Source organism: Plectropomus leopardus, chromosome 19, assembly GCF_026936395.1.
Source record: "Plectropomus leopardus strain MGB_pleo_1.0 chromosome 19, ASM2693639v1, whole genome shotgun sequence".
Lineage (NCBI taxonomy): Eukaryota > Metazoa > Chordata > Actinopteri > Perciformes > Serranidae > Plectropomus > Plectropomus leopardus.
Window position 1 is genome coordinate 9,524,577 of NC_142194.1, and position 19,387 is coordinate 9,543,963.

Genomic DNA, 19,387 nt, shown 5'->3' on the forward strand with positions numbered 1-19,387 from the left:
AACAGCAACTCTGCAGAGACTTATAGCGCTCGCTGCACTGAGTCAGACTTCAAAGCCCTGTGTGGTGTGTGCGAGCGGGTATTTATGTGTGTCTACTGTCCCAGTTAGACACAGTGGGACTTGGAAGAAAAGGTGCTACTTTCCTTTCTTTGATGAAGCAAGAGGTGAGAGGGATTAGGAGGAATGTGTGGGAACCTGCAATGTGCAGATAGTTTGTTTGAAGCAGACATTTAAAGGAATATTCCCACATTTTGGGAATTACGCTGATTCGCTGTCTGGCTGGGAGTTACATGTGATGATCAATACAACTTTCATGTGTCTGTTAAATATAAAGCTACAGCAGCTGGTGGGCTTAGTTTAGCATAAAGATTTAAAGGGACAGGACAAACGTTGCTCTGGGACCAACCATTATTTTAACTACTGACACCTGCATCACGTTTCTTATGCTGCTTTAGGACGTCTTTTACAAATATGCTCCACAAATTGCTAGAATTAAAAAAAAAAAAAAGCTAAGGATAAAAAAATATATCACAATGACATTTAAATTGATTTTGCAGAATTGTTATTTTTTTAAATGTTTTTTTCCAAGTCAATTACTTGTATGAATAATTTTCAGGTAACTTTCTTGTACTTTTTCCCAATTCTTTGCAAATCTTATGCTAACTTCATGTTTAGTTGTTTGTGTTATTCTTTAAATTTGTTACTTTGTCTCAATTTTGCCACATAAAGTACTTTGGGCTGCATATTTGTATGAAAGGTGCCATATAAATAAAGTTGAGTTGAGTTGAATTGAGTTGCATCAAGACAGTGGGGTTTTGTTAGGTGTCAATACTACTTAAAATTTAAAAAAAAGATCATGGTTTGGCTTAAAATGTATGTTATTGTGATGGTGGGGTACATGAGGTGACATATTTTTGTACTCAACTTAAAATTTGTCAATGTTAACTTTTGATTAAAAAAAAAAATTCTCACCTCTTGCGCCACGTTTAAATTCAAAGTCAATGCAAAGACGTAGACAGATTGCAAATTCACCCTGGACGGCGCAAGAGTGCAGTTGAAATTTTTCAACTTGAGCAAGAATTTTGTACAGAGACAGAACAAATAAGGACCTGAAGGGCTCAGAGATCAGTGAGTAAAGCTATGAAGTTACATGGTAAGCTCCGAAAATACACCTATGCCTTGTGTAAGCCAGTTTTGTTGAGAATTGGGTTTTGGTCTCTAAACCTTACGACTAAATGTTGTTGACACTGACGTGACGTTTGGCAGACGTTGGATTGTGGTTACTTAACAACACAATTTAAAACCAATAAAATATATACGTTATCTGTCATCAGGGTGAACTGTCCCTTTAAGATTTGCCTCCTAACACAAAATGAGATAATTTTAGTTTGTCTTAATTGGCCGCCGATCCGCTCTCAAGGCTGACTTGGAGCAAAAACCAACACACAAACGCACTCCGGGCTCACTTGGGTAATATTTTATTTACTCATTAATCTTCAAAACTATTTTTCATAATAAATTTCCACTTTATGTTCATCAAAGAACCGTAACAATAAAAATAAAAGTAAATACTGTAGAAAAATTGTACATATAGAAAATAAACATGGTTAATGAACACCTAGATGTAGAATCCCATTGGTTGAGACGCCTCCTTTGTTTCAGATGGCAACACAACAGAGAAAGAGAGAGAGAGACAGAGAGAGAGAGGGGGGAAAGAAAGCGAGACACGGAGGAGGGCGGAGAGGGAAACATACTAAACAAGGGGAAAACAAGAGAAGGGAGGAAAAGGAGGTCAAGGCCAGTTAAGGATGGAGAGAATAAGGGAATATGTTGAGTTAATTTTATACTTTGAGATCTCGCACGGTCCTTTTCGTGTCCTTTCTCGTCCATTTTGCATGCATCTGACTGGTTGGAAGAACTGGAGGGGCTTGCTTATGTCATGGCACTGTTTGTATTGATATATCACGGAGCTACAATTCTTGAGGGCCGCAAATGTCCATAAACAGATACCGTAGCCCAGCGGAAACCCATCTGTCTGTCGTGTATTGGTCACGTCATGAGTATTGAGAAATCAGTCAACCAATAGCATGAAGACAAAAGGACGCAAAGAGAGAAAAAGCCGATGAAATCAAAGCAACTCAGGTTGTCATATCGTCAATGGCATCATGAACTTTTCTATCTATTAGCAACACATGGTAACATTTACTTTGTTCTGTTTTTGATTCTTTTCCTCGGCTGGTTTTTGCTATAAAAAGGTGGTTGGTTAGAGCGGGTATAGTGGGCGTGGCCTATAAGACATCAGGCTAGAAAACAGGCCGCAGCCTGTGGTGGACGCACACATCCAGGTGTTGCGCTTGGAGTCAAAACCCACGGCAACACCCTTCCTCCTCCCACAAACAAACCTACCACCTCTGGACTTAGTGGGACACGCCACCACTTCACGGCACAGCTCGGAGACTCAGGCATGCAGCACACACTCGAGATGGTCACACTTTTTGTCGATGAGGATTTGAACTGATTCGGAGATTAAATCATGGTTGAATCCCACAGACTGAAAAACCATTTTGTATTTAGGGAATACTTCAAGCCAAGGTTTATGATGGTGGTGCGTCACGGTGTAACCTCTGGAGTTTCGGTATAAATCACACGGAGTAAGATAATTCACGTGCAATAAGACCCCCCCCCTCCCTTCCCCAAAGAGTCTATACTGCCCGAATGTTCTTCATATTCATTATCATTGCCATAACAATTATCATAATGGTCATTTTCACCATTGTCTTCTTGTATAGTCTTCAGTGTCAGTTATGAAGATATGGTGGGTCTTTAGCATTGCAGGTGTATATCTGCAGCTGTATTTTTTTTGTGTGTGTGTGTGTGTGTGTGTGCTGTGTGTATGTGTGTGTGTGACACCGCAGTCATGCACGACTGGTGTCTGTAGGTAGCATCTGAAGTCTCAAGTATCCTGTCCAGGAAAATATCTGATTCCACCTTCGTGATTTACAGGGTGCTGTAAAACATCAGCACCGCTGCCCATCCGTTACATCGACGGCACCAGCCCTGCCTCGGCCCATTCGCTCGTAATTCACCGTATCTATGGCTACACCCTGATTTCCCGTCCTGTTGCTTCGGGGTGACACTTGGACCGTCGGTGTGCTTGTTTCTTCAGCTGAGTCCCGTCTGCTATCAGGGAGGAAGGCCAAGAAGCTTGGAAGAGACACTTAGTGCTTGTCTTGGTGCTTTTACATCGTCTTGGTGCTCTGCCTCCGTCACTCAACACACTCAGTCTGCCATGTGCTTCACTTAAAAGCCTTCCTTGACCTCTCGGAGTCCCACAGGAGAGGTCGTACTGTGGCAGGGGAGTGACTGGTCTCTTTTATCTGGCCCCAAAATGGTTCTGAACTGGGAGTTGAACTGGTGCTTTTTTAAATCATTTGGAATGGTGTTAATGTTCATAAAACAAGCCTCTCTCAGAGGCTCTGCTCATTGGTAAATACTGTACAATAAGGGTCCACGCCCTTGGGCCAGTCTGTTTGTGTGTGTGTATGTGTGTGTGTGTGTGTGTGTGTGTGTGTGTTTGTGCTTAAATGTATGTGTACTTGTGTGTGTCTATGTTTGTGCTTGCCAGCATGTGTGCAGATGTGATTATTGGAGAGTAAACATTAACATCAGCATGTCTATGTGTGTACTGTACGTGTGTATTTTTTATTTTTTTTGTTGAGAATATATCTATTTATGTACATATACCGTTATATATAAAGGTGTATGCGTATATGTCTGTGTGTTGGACGTCTTCCACCTCAGACGTAGTACTCCTTGTCTTTGTTCTTCTTGTTCTTGGAGATCTTGGCGATCCCCAGTGGCTTGTCCTTGGCGCTGCCGTTGGGCTGTGTGGCTGAGTTGCTGATGTAGTTGCGGCTCTCATCCACGTGGTAGGAGCCCTCGTCACGATTGCGGTACTTGTACATGGCGTAGAGGAGGATGAGGATGCAGAGCGCTGCCGCCGCCACGATGCCCACCACCATACCCGTGGTGCTGCTGCTCTCCCGGACCACCTCGGATGGACCTGGGAACACCTTCACCTCCGGCAGGGGAGGGCGGGCTGTAAGGGGAGAAAGGAGGCGTGCGACATTACATTACAGTTTACTGCACACATTATTAATTTGTATGACATGTCAGCGTGATGGGTGGAGGGCTGGAGGGAGAAGATATAATGCATCATCATGATGAATTATGAATCCATGTGCAGTTTGCATAATGCTACATGCTGGCAAGGGAAGGCTGCAGCTTCGAGCCAAAGCTGTTTGCATATTATCACATAATGTGTAAACAGATTACATTACACCGTGTTGAGAGGAGGGTCGAGCACAGGTGCACAATATATCAGTTTTATTACATACATCTGACACTTTATGACCAAGACAAGCAGCGAGGACTGCAGCGGGGTGATATACAGTATGACACCGTGTTAAATGATTTCGGGTTGCATGTGAATTCTTTCTACTGGATGGAGGTGGGAACGAAGGAGAGAAACTGCTATAAAAAGGAAGTATGAATAACAATAGGTAAGAGAGGGAGTGGGGAGAGGGTGAAAGCAGAGTGGAGATGAAGATTGGGGAGTGGACGGAGAGTGTTAGGTAATGCCTGGAGGCAAAAACCTAAGTGGAAATGAAAAATTCATTGGAGCGAGCGACCAAGCAGCAGCAAAAGCTGAGCGACAGTGAGTGTGGAGGACAGAAAAAGCCCTCAAAGAGGCAGTGTGGTGTGTGTATTTGTAGGGAAGTAGGCATTCCAAAATGACACATCAGACTAGTAAATCTAGCAACTCACTTGCCTGATCGGACAAGAGGTAAAAGAGAATTAAACACACGTTTTTTCTGGAGCTGATGATGGAGGTAGCTAAGGAGTGAGCCATCTCCCCTCCTTCATATCTCTGTTAAGAGTTGCACATGCAAAGTACCGCAGCGGAAGTGCATGCAAGCATTTCAAATATTCTGGAAAGTTTAGTTTAGTTTTGAAGTGTGAGAATGCAGGCAAACCAAGGATCACAAGGCTTAAGGCAAATTAGATTTAGAGGACTTTTTTAACATCATTTGTTTGGGACGTTGTTTTAGGACAGCTATAGATGGACGGGAGAGATGGGAGAGAGAGGAAGGATGACATGCAGCAAAGGGAAGCTGCAAATGACAATACGTGGGGCACACTCTACCAGGTGCAAAAGGTTGCCCCATCCTCAGACTTTTTAATGCCACTCAGCATGAAAGTTAAGGCAGTTTTACAAAAACTAAAGAAAAAAGAACATGAAAGAACATCACTTTCTTATGGTTAGGGGCAATTTTGCCCAAATGTTTCATTGAAACATGAAACATGATTCCTTTGTTTTTTAGCTGAGACAAGAGTAGAACCAGTGTTGAGATACTGTATGTGTCTGCCTTGATTCCCATCATGCAAAGTTGGAAAAACCTTTTGCATATATTACACCCCTTATGCACTGCATTATACCCGGTTTCAGACGTGCTGCAAAATCTTGGTTAAATAGACAATTTTCGTTTAATTTGCACTTCCCGTGTTGTCCAGGATATATATGTATAAAATTGATAAAACCAATTATTTTAGGGTTTTACAATATAATGTCAAGAAAAGAGATTTTATAAAATCCAATTCCCATGTTGAACCATTTTAAGTCTTTCTGAAAGCTTGCTTTAGACATTTAAACACCAATTGAGGCCTTCATTTTAGATTAATAAATGTAATACATAAAACTTTTAAGAATACACTGGAATCCTGAAAACTCTGTGTATTGTGCAGTTTGCTGCAATTTGACAACAATGTGCATAAAATTGGGTCTTTTTTAATTTCAGTCTTTGTTGTGTGATAACTTGGGGAAGTAACGATACATTGATCTGGATCAATATATTGATTCAATTACCAACAATCCAATACTGTCAATGCAAACTGAAAACACTGATAAATATCGTCATCTTAAAGATGCGCCTTTATTATGAAATTTCGATGGCGCATCTGCGTCACCATTTCCATCCACTTCCTTCCTAAATATTCAAACAGCGCTGGCGGTCTAGCACCATACAAAGAACGATAAGCTGCTAAGAAACAGACAATAAGGATATTAAACTTAATTATGGTATTCAACATGATAAAACAATGTTCCCATTTCACAATTCAATTACAATCGAGTGATTTATCTGAGACATACTTTGACGTACCTGAAATGATTGATGTTATTCAAGAAATGAATCTATTGGCTGAATTACCTAACATGATTTGTTTTCTTTTTCTTTGAGCTTTTCAACCTCATACTTCAACAATCATCACATCAATAAACTGAGTAATAATGAGTGAAGTTGTTCTGTGTCCTCTGTGGTTATCTATGTTGGGTTGAGTTCAGGCAGGCATTGAGGCTGAAAACCCGACAGTAACTCGACACTGATGTTGTCTTTTATCAATCACAGGCCCCTGAGTATATAAGAAAACCTGCATTGTATTGTATCATATCCTTTTGTAACATATTGTATGGTATCGTACTGTGGCAGTCTTTGTAATATCAGAAAATATTGTATTATTACCCCAGAAATCATTACCATATCGTATCTTGATAAAACTTGAATTAATGTTGTGTATATTTTATTGTGTTCTATTTTATGATCAATTTTAACATATCTAAAGTGAATTTTAAGCTATGTATTATTATTATTATTAATAATATTTGCTCTCTTAGTAATAACTGCAAATAAATAAAACAATTTGTATAGAAACACTTTAACACTGACTTTGGGCTTTCTGATCTACTTGCCCAAGTGAAAAACAAAAACTTTAAGGTTGAACACTGTGGGGATGAGGGGAAGTCTCACCTGAACTGGGGTCACAGGGGTCAATGTCTTCATCATCACTGGGACACTCAGCTGACGCCACCAGCAGGTCATCTGCCGACTGCGGAGAGAGAACCCAGAAAAAAAGTGGAGAAACATAAACACACGTATAAAGACACTTTATCCACAGACACCCTGCGCTCCACACCCCTTCTGTTTATTTTCTACATGTGTGAGCACACAGCATCAATCCATCGCCCACCCTTTTTCCAGTTTGCCACAAACACTTTGCCTGTTTACGGCCCCCGGTGATGGCAGGCAGCCAGAACTGGAGTACCGAGGAGAAAAGAAGAAAGGAGGAGGGAGGAGAGAAACACTGAATCCTGTTTAAAACCACAAGGGGACAGTCAGTTATCATCTCCTACTCTCTTGACCCTCCCCCTCTTTTTTTCCTCCTCTGGACTCTCCACACCTTCCCTCTGTTCTGCTCTCTCCATCTGATATTGGCTGGTGTTCATATGTGTTGGAGAGTGCGCAGTGTGAAGCCAAATGGAGAAATAAAACCACTTTTTTGTTGGTTTACATTAAATATTCCTGCAAAGCCCTTGATAGTTCATTTAAATCTCCTTTACTCAACACCTCTCCATAAGCACCATGTCAATAACCCACTTACATCCAACCTCTAACCTACATCAGCCGAGCAATATCTCAACCGCTGCTCACTCTGCGTGCCTCGCTCCCTCTCTATGGGAAAAGCGCCCTTTTTCCTCTCTATCCTTGCTCCTCCTGTTGCCATGGCAACTCTAAGTTCAGGCTGTTAAAAATGATGGGGAATAAAAAAGAAAGAAAAAAAAAACCCTCAGTGGGGACCTGTGCATTGATTTGCCATTCCAGCCAGTATGAGGAGAGAGGAAGGAGGAGGAGGGAGACAGATGGATGGATAAAAGGAATTTTAGGGGGGAATTGGGGAGAAAGAGAGAGAAAGGAAAGACGGGATAGGAGGAGGAGGACTTCAAAGTGCTGCGGTCTTTACTTAACACCGTGCTAATGTGCTCCGCATATTCATGAACTACTGTTAAACATCGCCCGCCTTGATGCTTCGGCATGAGAGATGTGAATGTGTGTGTGTTTTGTTTTTTTTTTACCACACTGGGCGCTCAGTGCCAGCACTAAATTAAAATTGGATTGTGATGCATTGCAGTAGATGTTAGTAACCCACAGAATAAAGGAAGACAGCGGCACAGCTATAAAAGAGAAGAGCTCTAGAGGCAGATTACAACCAGACCAGAACAGAATCTGAACCAAATCAAAGCACTAAGTGTTCGATGAAGCTTACAGGCTGTGTTTCAAACAAAGCTTTTTCTCCGTCCTTGCTTTGTTTGTCCTCGCCTCCTTGTATTTGTATATTACATAAGGTTAGAGACCACTATTCATGTGAAGGAAAAAAAGCACTGCACTGGCCTTGCACGGTGTGGTCTTGGATCCTGACAAGTCTACTGTGGGTTTAGTTTGGCCTGAAACATATATTAAGTTATTGATGCTTGACTCTGTCTCTTTCCTCCGCTGCTTTTCCAATCAGTTCTGCCCACTGGGCTGTCAAACGCTGCCCGGGTGAGCTTAGCCTCTGGAATTCAGCCAGTCAATAAACCTCTGTGCCTTTGCCAGGATCCAAATAGCACGAGAACCAATCAGCCGGTCGGAAACACATCACCCCTGATCAATGTCGAGCCACCACGCTTGATTATTGATCCAAAGATATGTGACCTCCGCCGAGACCTGCTTTGAATTACTAAAACAAAAGCAGACAGGTAAATGTAACAAAGGCCCCTCCCTCTGATCAGCTGATCGCCCCGTTCAACCGGCAAGGTGTCAATTGTGCTATTGATCCACCTATCACAGTGGAGACAATGAACACGAGGAGACATGCCAAACACGACTTAAATCACATCAATAAACCAGAAGTTTGTAGAGGATATGTCCTCCGCCCCTCCCTCTGTCCCCTCCCTCTTTGTCCACATCTTTTCATAGTCTATCAACAGAGCATGCTGACATAATGACGGACACAGATGCACAACGATAAGAGGGACACACAGGAGGAAAGACAAAGGATGTCTGCATGCTGAAAGAGCAAAATCTCTACCTGAGCAGCCGAACAGTGCCAACGACCGTCCATGCCTCCCTGACTGCCTAGTTCACACATAGTGGCTGTCCTCACTCACACTCTTTGCAGAAGATTCAACAGCTTGTCTGCTGCTTTCACAATCAAGCACACAAGTACGCACACAAGCTCTATAATAGCCGCTCCATTGCTGCTCTATTGCTACTTAAGACACATCTACACAGGCACACCAAATCAGGCTGAAGTTGGCAGGTTGATGAAGAGATCCTGGCGAGAGAGGAAGGAGAGAAGCTAGCTCCACTACTGCAGATGGTGAGATAGACTCATACACCCGCCTGCATTAACAGCCTATCACTGGAGCTCAACCACAGAGAGAGAGAGAGAGAGAGAAGGAGGGAGGGAGGGAGGAGAGACTGAGGGGGGGAGTGATGGGTAAATATGGAAAGCTATGGAGGGAGAGAGAGCAAAGAAGAAAGAAAAAGAGGAAAGTGAGAGAGAGAGAGGAGGGAGAAAGTATCTCTAGAAGATGGATAGCAAGCGGAAGACAGGCAAGAGGGAGATGTGAAAGATGTGGAGAGCGAAAAAAAAAAAAACAGACAGGGAGGGTGGATAGGAGATAGATGTTCAGAGGGCTTGTGGAAGTGTCTGGGTCAGCTGATTCTGGATAGCCAATCGAGCGGTGCTCTGAGCCTCAGGTTTTTCTCCTATCAGTCTTCCCATCAAACACAGGTACACACACACACAAACACGCACGTCCACAGACAGACACCAAACATCAAAACCAAACTCTGTGACTCAGAGCAGCCTCTAGCATAAACACTCACACACACACATGCACACACACACACTCTCCTCGCTGGTGCTCAGCTGTCATGCATTATTAATCCCTTCCACTTTTCAACATGCAAAAACAAAAAAACCTCAAGACTTCAGGAGGAGGCACGTAACACGTTCGCACCACACAAAGTACTGACAGGAACCCATGGGGCGACTTAAGCACTTCAAAACACAACAAAACACGTGCCATGTGTGTGTGCGTGAAATCGATAAATTGTTTGGACCCCGAGCACCTTTTTGGAAGACATCTCACTGCCCCTCCTCTGATGCAATGTGCTGCAATTCAAGCCTATTGTTCTCAATCCACCTGAGTGTTTGTGTGTGCATTCTGCGTTGTGTGTGTGTGTGCGTGTGCGTGCGTGCTGGTTAAGGCCAGGTTGGTTGCCTGGCAACACTAGGCAGCCTCAATGGAGGAGCTGTAGATTCTTCTTAAACAGGACTGACATGCAAATACACAGAGTTTGGGAGCCGGCAGGAGTGGTTGGACTTGCACAGATGATGAATCATTGGGACAAATGACTGAATACATTTTAATACTTATTAAGGGCTTATTTTAAGATGAATGAATTCAATGTCTTTTAAAACTTTTTAATGATCTGTGCGAACCCTGAAGACAAATCTTAGTGCAGGGGTGGACTGAACCATTTTGCACCTCTAACCCTTTGAAACCTGGATCTACATCACTTTTCTTGGGATGCATTCAGATGCTTTTCAAAGTATTAAAACCTTTGGACTCTGAGCAAATTGGTTTTATTTCTTTCAAAAACATGGGGAAAAGGCGATCAGCAACTTGGCAAGAAATGTCCTGCAAATTCCGAGACATTTGTAGGTTTTCAAAAATTATATATATTTAAACAAGCTAGGGAAAAATATTAGTATGTAAAAATATCATATGTTTCCAATTATGTTATAATTATTTTAAGAACTTTTCCCTATGTCATTTCCTTATTAGTTGTTGACTTTCATTTTGCTTTTGCTATTTTCAGGCAATTTTCCTGTACTTTTGACTCATTTCTTGCTAATTTGGTGATTCTTTCTTCTCATTCAAGCCAATTTGCTCAGATTTCAAAGGGGTTAGAGGGGCTTCAGAGAGTTTCCACTATTGTTTTTTTTTATATAAAAAGTTCAGTTTTCCTATAAATTTATTTCATTTTTTTTTTTAAATTTATGTGTGGTACCAAGGAAGAAGGTATTGGTTACACCAGGCCAACTCTGAGAGACTCATGAAGAGTTTCTACCCTCAGGCCAAAAGGATCCTAAATAAAGACCCTACACCACTACACCCTTTAGACATATATTTATAATTATTACAATGTTTTATATGTAAAAATTAAAGGATCTGACAGATCAGGTTTTACTGGCACTGTATTCCTATGAGCTCGTGTGACAAATACACTGAACTGAATAATTAGTCCTCTTATAAATAAAAAATGCAATCTAGGCTTTGGCGTTTTGTAATATTTCATACCTTCATGACATTTTACCAGGGTATATGGTATATGACCACTCCATCCAAACAGCGAGTGCTGCTTACATTCAGCTTTTCCGGCTAATAAATACTGAATAGAAACCCACAAAATGTTACGAAAAATAAGATTACAACACCTATTTTCCTTATTAAACAGAAAAATACAACTTTACACCTTTTCAATTCAATTTTCTCTCAGCCATGAAAGACTGACAAGGTTAAATTGCCTGGTTAACTCATCATAAAACACACTTTATGTAAACTCGACAAAAACAAAACTCACCCAGACTGTCTTCGTAACCCACATTAGCAATCTAGTCAGTAAATCCACTCTCCAACAATCACCAGCTCTGGTTGGGTCAAAATAATTACTTAATCTATCTAGTTACATGTCAGAAAACAAGGCATTATTTCCCACGGTCTCTCTGTGCCGTTGCTGGCCGGCAGCTGTTTACAGTCCTGTTACTTATCCCTCCATCACGAGGTGTTGTGGTGTGTTTCAGCTCAGCTGCCTGCTCCACCAGTAGAGGCGGGAGACTGATGAGCGCCTGTATTTATGACAGCATTAAAAAACATACCTTCAAGATTTCTAAATAGCCTGGTATACCGTCATACCATGATACGGCTCAAGCCTATTGCAAACGAAACCAAACTTTTCACGTCAGGCTTTTCAAGGTCCCCTCCCTCCTCGACCCCCCCACTACAACACCCCTGCAGATGAGCACACTGCATCATATTGAGCCTATAGTGGATCTGACCTACTTCTCATACACTGATATTGACTCCAGTGCACAACTCCCAGATTTAGCCCCGACATCAGCATATCACAAGAATGGGAATAGTTCGTTTAAAACGCACAAACAAGAGGCTAGATTGAGAGGTGAAGTGTGAAAACAAGCCCCTGTGACGACACTGTCACTCTGCTGCACCATCCATCCAGCTCCCATATCCATTATTGATGCCTGAGGCTTAGCTCACAGCCCTCTGCCTTCTATTATTTATGTCTGAAACAGCTGGCGGTTTATACACAGAGGAGCTATTCTCTATGGGAGTCTGGATGGGAGAGAGAAAGCAAGCAGCGGGTAGTGGGGCTCACTATCTCCATGGCAACTTGTATCATTGGGAAAAAAAAAAATCTTTTTCAGTGCGGCAGGCACAGTTTTATAACACAGAAGAAGAACTGCAGTACACACAGACACCCACAAAGAGCCCGACAACATCTCACCAGTGATCTGAACAAAAGAGTCTGTGGTGTACCTGCTCATAAGGTATCCTTTGACATTAGCATCGACTCTACAGCTCCATCCACTATAAATACACACAACAGTCGTGTGTTTCTATTGTTGAGTCCCATTTGCATCAGTTTACAAGACGCATATTATGGAAAAGCTATTACAGCCTCCATTAAAACAAACATTTCTCCTGCCGTAATTTAGTGGGTAGGGACCACTTAGTTGAGAATTTGCCATCTAATCCGATCAATGTGAATGTGCTTTAGCAGAAAAATTAAATGTGTATGTGAGCCTTTCATTGATGAAATGTTTCTAAGGAGGTATGATTTGCAACTTTTTATATAGATGATGTTACAGAGCAAATAAAATACTATTATCATCCATCAGAAGGAAGAAAAACATGTTGCAATTTCTGAAAAAAAGGACCTGCAACAGAGAGGGGTTCATTTTTTAGAGCAGTATGTTTTCTTGTTGATGTTTGACTTTGTTAGACAGGACGTCCTTGCATCTCATCACAGTAAGACTTCTCAGGTATTTGGTTTTACATTTCATAGATACAAATCAATGATTAAAGCAGTATTTGCAGAGTTCCTACACATTTTACTTATGAAATTTTCAAACTTTTCCATAACGTTTTACCCAATTTCCATGACTTCATTAGAAGATTCAATGTGTAGGATTTCAGGGGGACATATTGGCAACAATGGAATTTAATATAATATAATAAGCATGTTTTCTTTAGTGTATAACAAGCTGAAAATAAGGTATGTTATATCTTATATATAATATGTTTTGTTACCTTAGAATGGGCCGTTTCTACCTACATAGGAAACAGGTCCTCGTCTACTGAGATCGCCATATTGTACTGCCATGTTTCTACTGAAGCCCAAAACAGACAAACCAAACACTGGCTCCCGACAGGGACATATGCGTTTTCATGTAGCTGCCACAGTTAGAAACTCCTCCACGACAAGCAGCGTCCGAAAAATACATTTTTTGAAAACATGACACTGCTTTATTCAGTGTTTTTACCAGTTTAAATCATCTGGCCCAAAGGTTTTGAAGTGGAAGAGACCTCTGCAGATAATTCAGCTTTGGTTATAATCCTCCTGAACAATGAGCACTAAGGAAATTTTAATCGAGAAAAGTTTCAGCTGGTTGCAATGTGCAATCCTCACTACTAGATGTCTCTAAATCTTGCGGGAACTGTACACACCGTTCCTTTAAGTAGCTTAAAATATCCTTCAACGAGCAGTTTGAGGTAGAGTTCAAAATGTAGAGAGGTAAGCATGTTTTGTTTCCTCACTACATTTTGGCCACGATTCTGCTGCAGAGAAACACAGCTCTTAACGAGTGCTGCACGAATTATGTGACTGCATCGTGTTCAGTGCTAATCTAACTTCAGCTGATTGTTAGATGCGAGAATGGTTGAAACTGCTGTGCTGGTGAAAGGGTAACATTATCTGATAACTAACTCCAAATGTTTTGTGAACATTTTAAACAACAGCCAAAATAATGTGTATTCAAAACTTTTCCAAAACATTCTGTATATTCCAACCCATTACCCAGCCTGAAAAGAAACTTTGTCTAATTTCATAACTTTTCGGTAATATCGTGACTGTGGGGGCCCTGTATCTGCTCTGAAGAGTAGGAACAAAGTTACAGATATAAGACTTGGTTCAACTTTTAAATCAAGGTCTGTTTGAGCATCCTAGTGGCCCAGGGGTCTAAGACACTGACCATGTAATCTCATCGTCCACAGTTCGAGTCTGGCTTTAATGCATGTCATCACCTCTCTTTGCTACCTCCTATCTATCTTCTCCTATCTCCTGTCTGCTCTCAACTGTGTGCTGACTAATAAAGGCCAAACTGCCCGAAAAAACCCTTTATGCTCTCATATGTCTTGGACTGAATACTGAGTATTTATTATTATCCACCTTGTGCTTAGATCCTGAATGACCTTCTCGTTATCTTTTCAAATTCTTTAAAGTGGAAACAGACAACTTTTCCCCCTCTAGCGTTTCCAAATGGTATTATTGTTGGCGCTGCTGCTGCAAAACCAACCACAGGGCTTTTATTTTTCCCTAGAGCAAGTACCAACAACACAAGACACAATGCATTTTGTTTACTGCCATTGCTTCAGTTGATCTACCGGCCACCATTTCCTCTACTAGTTTCAGTAATGTAACTGAGAGTTACAAGTTACTCAAGAAGTTAGTTAAAAAGTAACATTGAGGCTTGTAGTCTGAACCAAGATGGAAAACTCTTTTTTGCTTCTCAACGACAAAAACAGCTTCACTTCCTCCAATCCTTCACAATAAAAGCCCTTGACATACACAGTGCATCACTCTTCTAAGAGACAACGCGACAAAATGGCTTACAATAACTGCAAATAATTGATTTATTCATTGATTATGTTTAAATGCACAAAATATTCTTGTTTTGCCCTTATTCCAAAAAGACAATATATCTGTCTGTTTACATGTCTAATGAAAATTATTATTCCACTATTATTCACATTTACACACAGCTGTGCAAACTCCAATCATCAAACTCTATCATGTCATTCATCACATCAAAATATAGAAAAGTTGAATGGCTAGAGCCGCTTGTGCCATTTTGTGTCTTTGCCTCAAAATAGGATTTTGAAAAACGTTCTTGGAACATCAGATTAAAATATTTCCTATAATCATTATTGCAACTTGTAGGTCACATAAGCCAGTGATGTGGGAATGTTTCCTGCTAGCTGGGTATGTTGTCCCCCCATCGAATAAAATATTGTCATATTATGAATTATAGTGGAACACTAGTGTGTAAGTAAACAGTGTCACTAATACTCTTTGTTAACGGGGATAGCTAATGATGACTGCCAGGGAAAACAAAAGCGCTATCCTCTTCACGTTTTAGTGGCATAATGGATGATGCACTTCCTCTGTGTCGTAAATCGAGCCTTTATTTTCCAGGGAGATTGAACCCGGTTGCAGACATAATTGCATTGAGACGGCAAGGCCTATAGGGGCTAATGATGTCATTACACTATAGCCATTACATTGTGCAATTAACATTTACCTCATAATGATAAGTTAAAGTAAAAACTTGCTTCCCACTGTCTGTAATTCTCTTGTGTTTTTAATGCCCTTTCTGTTTTAATGCTTTATGTAGAACACTTTGAATTGCCTTTGTGTGTACAAAATGTACGATATAAATAAAATGGCCTTGCCTTGAGTGCAGTTAAAAACAATCCCACTCCTCCTAACATATCTTGCTATCCCCCAGTCCTTGATTAGTGGGCTGTGTGCTCGCTAATCCTCTTACTGAGCTCGAATAGAAACTTATCAAAGCAAATTAACACTTTTTAATTACCAATTGTCACAGCAAAGGATGACGGCGGCAGGGTGATAGGACGTACATGTACGAGGAATTACATACATCTTTGTATGACCACACACAGCTCTTCATACACAAGTTGTGAAAAATGTGCTCTGACCTGCTGTGTGGCGCCCTGTTTCCTGTTGGTTGCTGTGGTGGTTGTGATGTCACTTATGGAGGGGGCGGAGTCAGAGCGGTTGCCTCCGGCTGCAGCGCTGGACTGCGGGGTGATGGAGGAGGATGGCATGTCGCCCACCAGGCGTGCGCTGCCGTCCACCCTGATGTGCGGGTGCCCCTCGGCGGCCATGTTGAGGATGCGGAGCCCGTTGTAGTAGAGTCCGGACAGCTGGCCCTGGAACATGCCTGCGCTCCGCTCACCTCCACCGACCCTCACTGTCGTCTGGCTGTTGAAGATGGTCAGCTGGCGACCTAAACACACACACACACACGCACACACACACACACACAAACACGCAAACACGCAGCACACACACAAACACGCAGAGGCACACCAGGAAGGAAAGTGGACAGACACACGCAAATACAGCCACACACACATACATACCAGTGGTCACATACATGCATACATACACACACAAGAGTGTTTGAGTGTTACACAATCCACCACCCCCAAGCCATGGTGAGAGGATGGGATAGATTAAGCATGGCAGAGCAAATCGAAGCCGTGGAGAACCGTGGAGAGAGACTGTGAGAGATAAGAGTGGGAACAGAGATGAAGAAGAAGAAGAAGAGGAGGAGGAGGGGATGGGGGGTGAAGAGACTGAAAAGTCGAGGAGGAGGATGAAGAGGCAAAGAACAGAAGGAGGAGGAAGAGGCAGCAGATGAGAGGAGTCAGAGGGTCCTGAGAAGACGGGGCTGACAGATGGTTGCTATGGTGATGGCTGTGCGGCACGACATTGTATTTGAAGGAGCAACAGACAGGCAGACAGAGAGACAGAGATCTAGAGAACTGTTGTAACAGCCCTATGAAGCATGCACAGGTTATAAGCTCTAGCACTGCTCACTGTTAAAGGGACTAGAGGCTAATTTAAGGAGCTCTGCTGAAGTTTAGGATTAAAACTTTTACATTTTGTCAAAAAGCATTGCTCTATTAGTCATTTCAAATTTACATAATTCTTACATGGCACAATACTTTGCATGTACTTTAATTTACAAAATTGTATTTTCAACATATAATTTAATAAATGCTTTATTGTTTACAATTTGATGATAAACAGAATTATTTACCAGTCTTAATAAAGCATCTTTTATCAGTACTTGTTGTCTATTTTCTCATTTATTCACATTTAAATCTCTCCATCGTCCCTTTAACCTGATATTATCAGATACACACTAACAAGATACGTTCACAGGCACTACAGTTTACACAGTATTACACACTACAGCTGCCCAACTTTTAAATACTTAGTTATGGATTTATTTTTAGATGTTAGTTGATGGTGCACAATATAGTATATTCAACTGCCTTCAAGTTGTATTTTTTAAGCTCAAAGTTTTAAGGAATTTTAATCAGGGTTTTTACCTTTGTCGAGTAGCCAATCGTCAACTACTCGACCGAGCCGATAGGGGATTCGCTGTCTGGCGATGGCCAGGCGCTCGTTATCAATGTTGCCTTTAATTTAGAGATGAAAACACAGTAGTAATTACGCACATCCAAACGTGGTACAGGAGCTGGATACAAAAAGAACAGCAATGAAAAGAAAGTAATGGTCTGCTCATTGTTAGCATGCCACTGCGTTAAGGTAAGCTTGATGTGCGAGAGAAAAGAAGAGGAGCTGAATTCACTATGTTTCCAGTGAGCGGACTCTTACTCTCTGTTCATTGGGTTTAATTTAAAGAGACATTTCAGGGGTTAACATCTGCAAGAGCACAGGGAAATAATGTTACAGCTGCTGTCTATACATACTGTCTATATGACTGACTGAGTTTAGAGTTACATACAGGAAGAACCCTCACACACACCTCACAACAACTAGCATTTAGCATTTTAACTACCTACAGCCTCATTGTGTTAAAGACTACTACCTAAGATTACCACTTTATATATAAAAACCAACAAAGATAAAAACAAAAACTATGTTCAACAAAATACACTTTTTTTCTTTTTCTTATTTTTTCTTTTAACTCTTGTTAAACATTTAACTCAAAATATGACATGTTTTTAAATTATTGTTTGTCCAAAAATGCACCAACTGTTATTATTTTCTTTTATGGTGAGAAAAACAACCTGAATTAAATATTTTCATAAATTACCTTTAACACTATTTAACAGGCCTAACATGACATAGCTGGCTAATATACAAGCTATTGTAATAACTCTCTCTTTTTATGGTTTAAAAAGTCATGTTTCATATCAGATCACACATATTTCATTTCAAACACAATAACATAAAACAAAGCGGCAATTATATATATTTCTCAACTTCAGTGTTTGGATAGAAACATTGATAGGAACACTGATGTGATTCATCCATCAGGAGGTGGGTTGATTTGGACTAAGGTGGAGTAAGCTCTGTCCCAGGACAGGCAGTGCTGTGGTGGGTCGGAGGGTTGGGCTTATGTGGGCGGGGCAGGGCCTACCTGAGGGATAGCGCTCTATGACTGGCAGGTCGTCCAGTTGGAGGGTTGCATTGCCTCCGCTGCGGGTGAACCGAATTATGTGGTACTTTCCATCGTTGACAAACTTGGAGCTCTCCTCGATGTTGATGTCATCAGTGCCAACATTAAACACTACTCTAATGTTGCCTTTGTCCTGAGGAGGAGACAGACGGAAATGCTCAATGAGGAATGTAATCATCTTAATAAGCTAAGGATATCCTTTCTTATCACATTTTACTTCTAAAATTTAGTGTTCCCACGTGGCTGTCTGTGTTTTTGTTTTAAAATGGCTTTTCCACTGGCACTTTTGACCATGCTAAGTCAAGCCATGTCGCATTAATTTGTGCTTCCTTTACTAGTTTAAATGCAGAGTCGTGCCTAATCCAGGGTGTTTACAGGTAATTATGCACTTAAGTTTAAGATATTTCATGATAATTTTTAACCAAATTTAAGACTATTTTTGACTTTTTTTCCTTTTAAAATTGCAGGTCAGTATAAAGTTAAGTAGTACATATGTGGTCCTGTGCAGGGGCATGTTTTATGTAGGAATATGGTTATCAAAGTGAGTTGGGTTAATCTACATTTTGCCAACAGATAAGTGCAAGTATAAAGTAAAAACACAGTGTTTGGTTCAGTCGTGGCCTTAAAGATTTGAAACATCAGAGATGTTAACTTTCATGCAGAGGAGTTTCGCTCAGTTTAATGTAAAAACATTAAAAGGTGAATAAACAAAATTAGATTAAATATTTGTGGCAATTAGACCTGAGAAATTCCCATTCAAGACTATTTAATGACTTTTAAGGCCTAACATTTATGAAATTGAAATTTTAAGATTTTGACCCGCAGACAGCCTGCAATCATTCCCAGTCATGCTCAAGATAGACAATCTCCAGAGTTGGGTGCAAAGTGCGCGTAAGTG

General features: G+C 41.1%; 1 protein-coding gene across 13 annotated transcripts in view; it reads right to left on the reverse strand.

Annotated features, from left to right (window-relative positions):
* Nucleotides 1-1,462: 1,462 nt before the first annotated feature.
* The window catches only part of nrxn1a (neurexin 1a), a 91,808-nt gene continuing 73,883 nt past the window's right edge, over nucleotides 1,463-19,387 (reverse strand). For 11 of the 13 annotated variants that reach the window (XM_088070485.1, XM_088070491.1, XM_088070486.1 and 8 more), the window contains 5 exons: nucleotides 18,451-18,622; nucleotides 17,393-17,482; nucleotides 15,968-16,278; nucleotides 6,867-6,945; nucleotides 1,463-4,099 (listed from right to left, as the gene is read on the reverse strand). In XM_088070485.1, coding sequence (XP_087926611.1) covers nucleotides 3,798-4,099; nucleotides 6,867-6,945; nucleotides 15,968-16,278; nucleotides 17,393-17,482; nucleotides 18,451-18,622 — 954 coding nt within the window. In that variant the 3' untranslated portion in view covers nucleotides 1,463-3,797. The other 2 variants (XM_088070493.1, XM_088070494.1) reach the window with 2 other exon arrangements.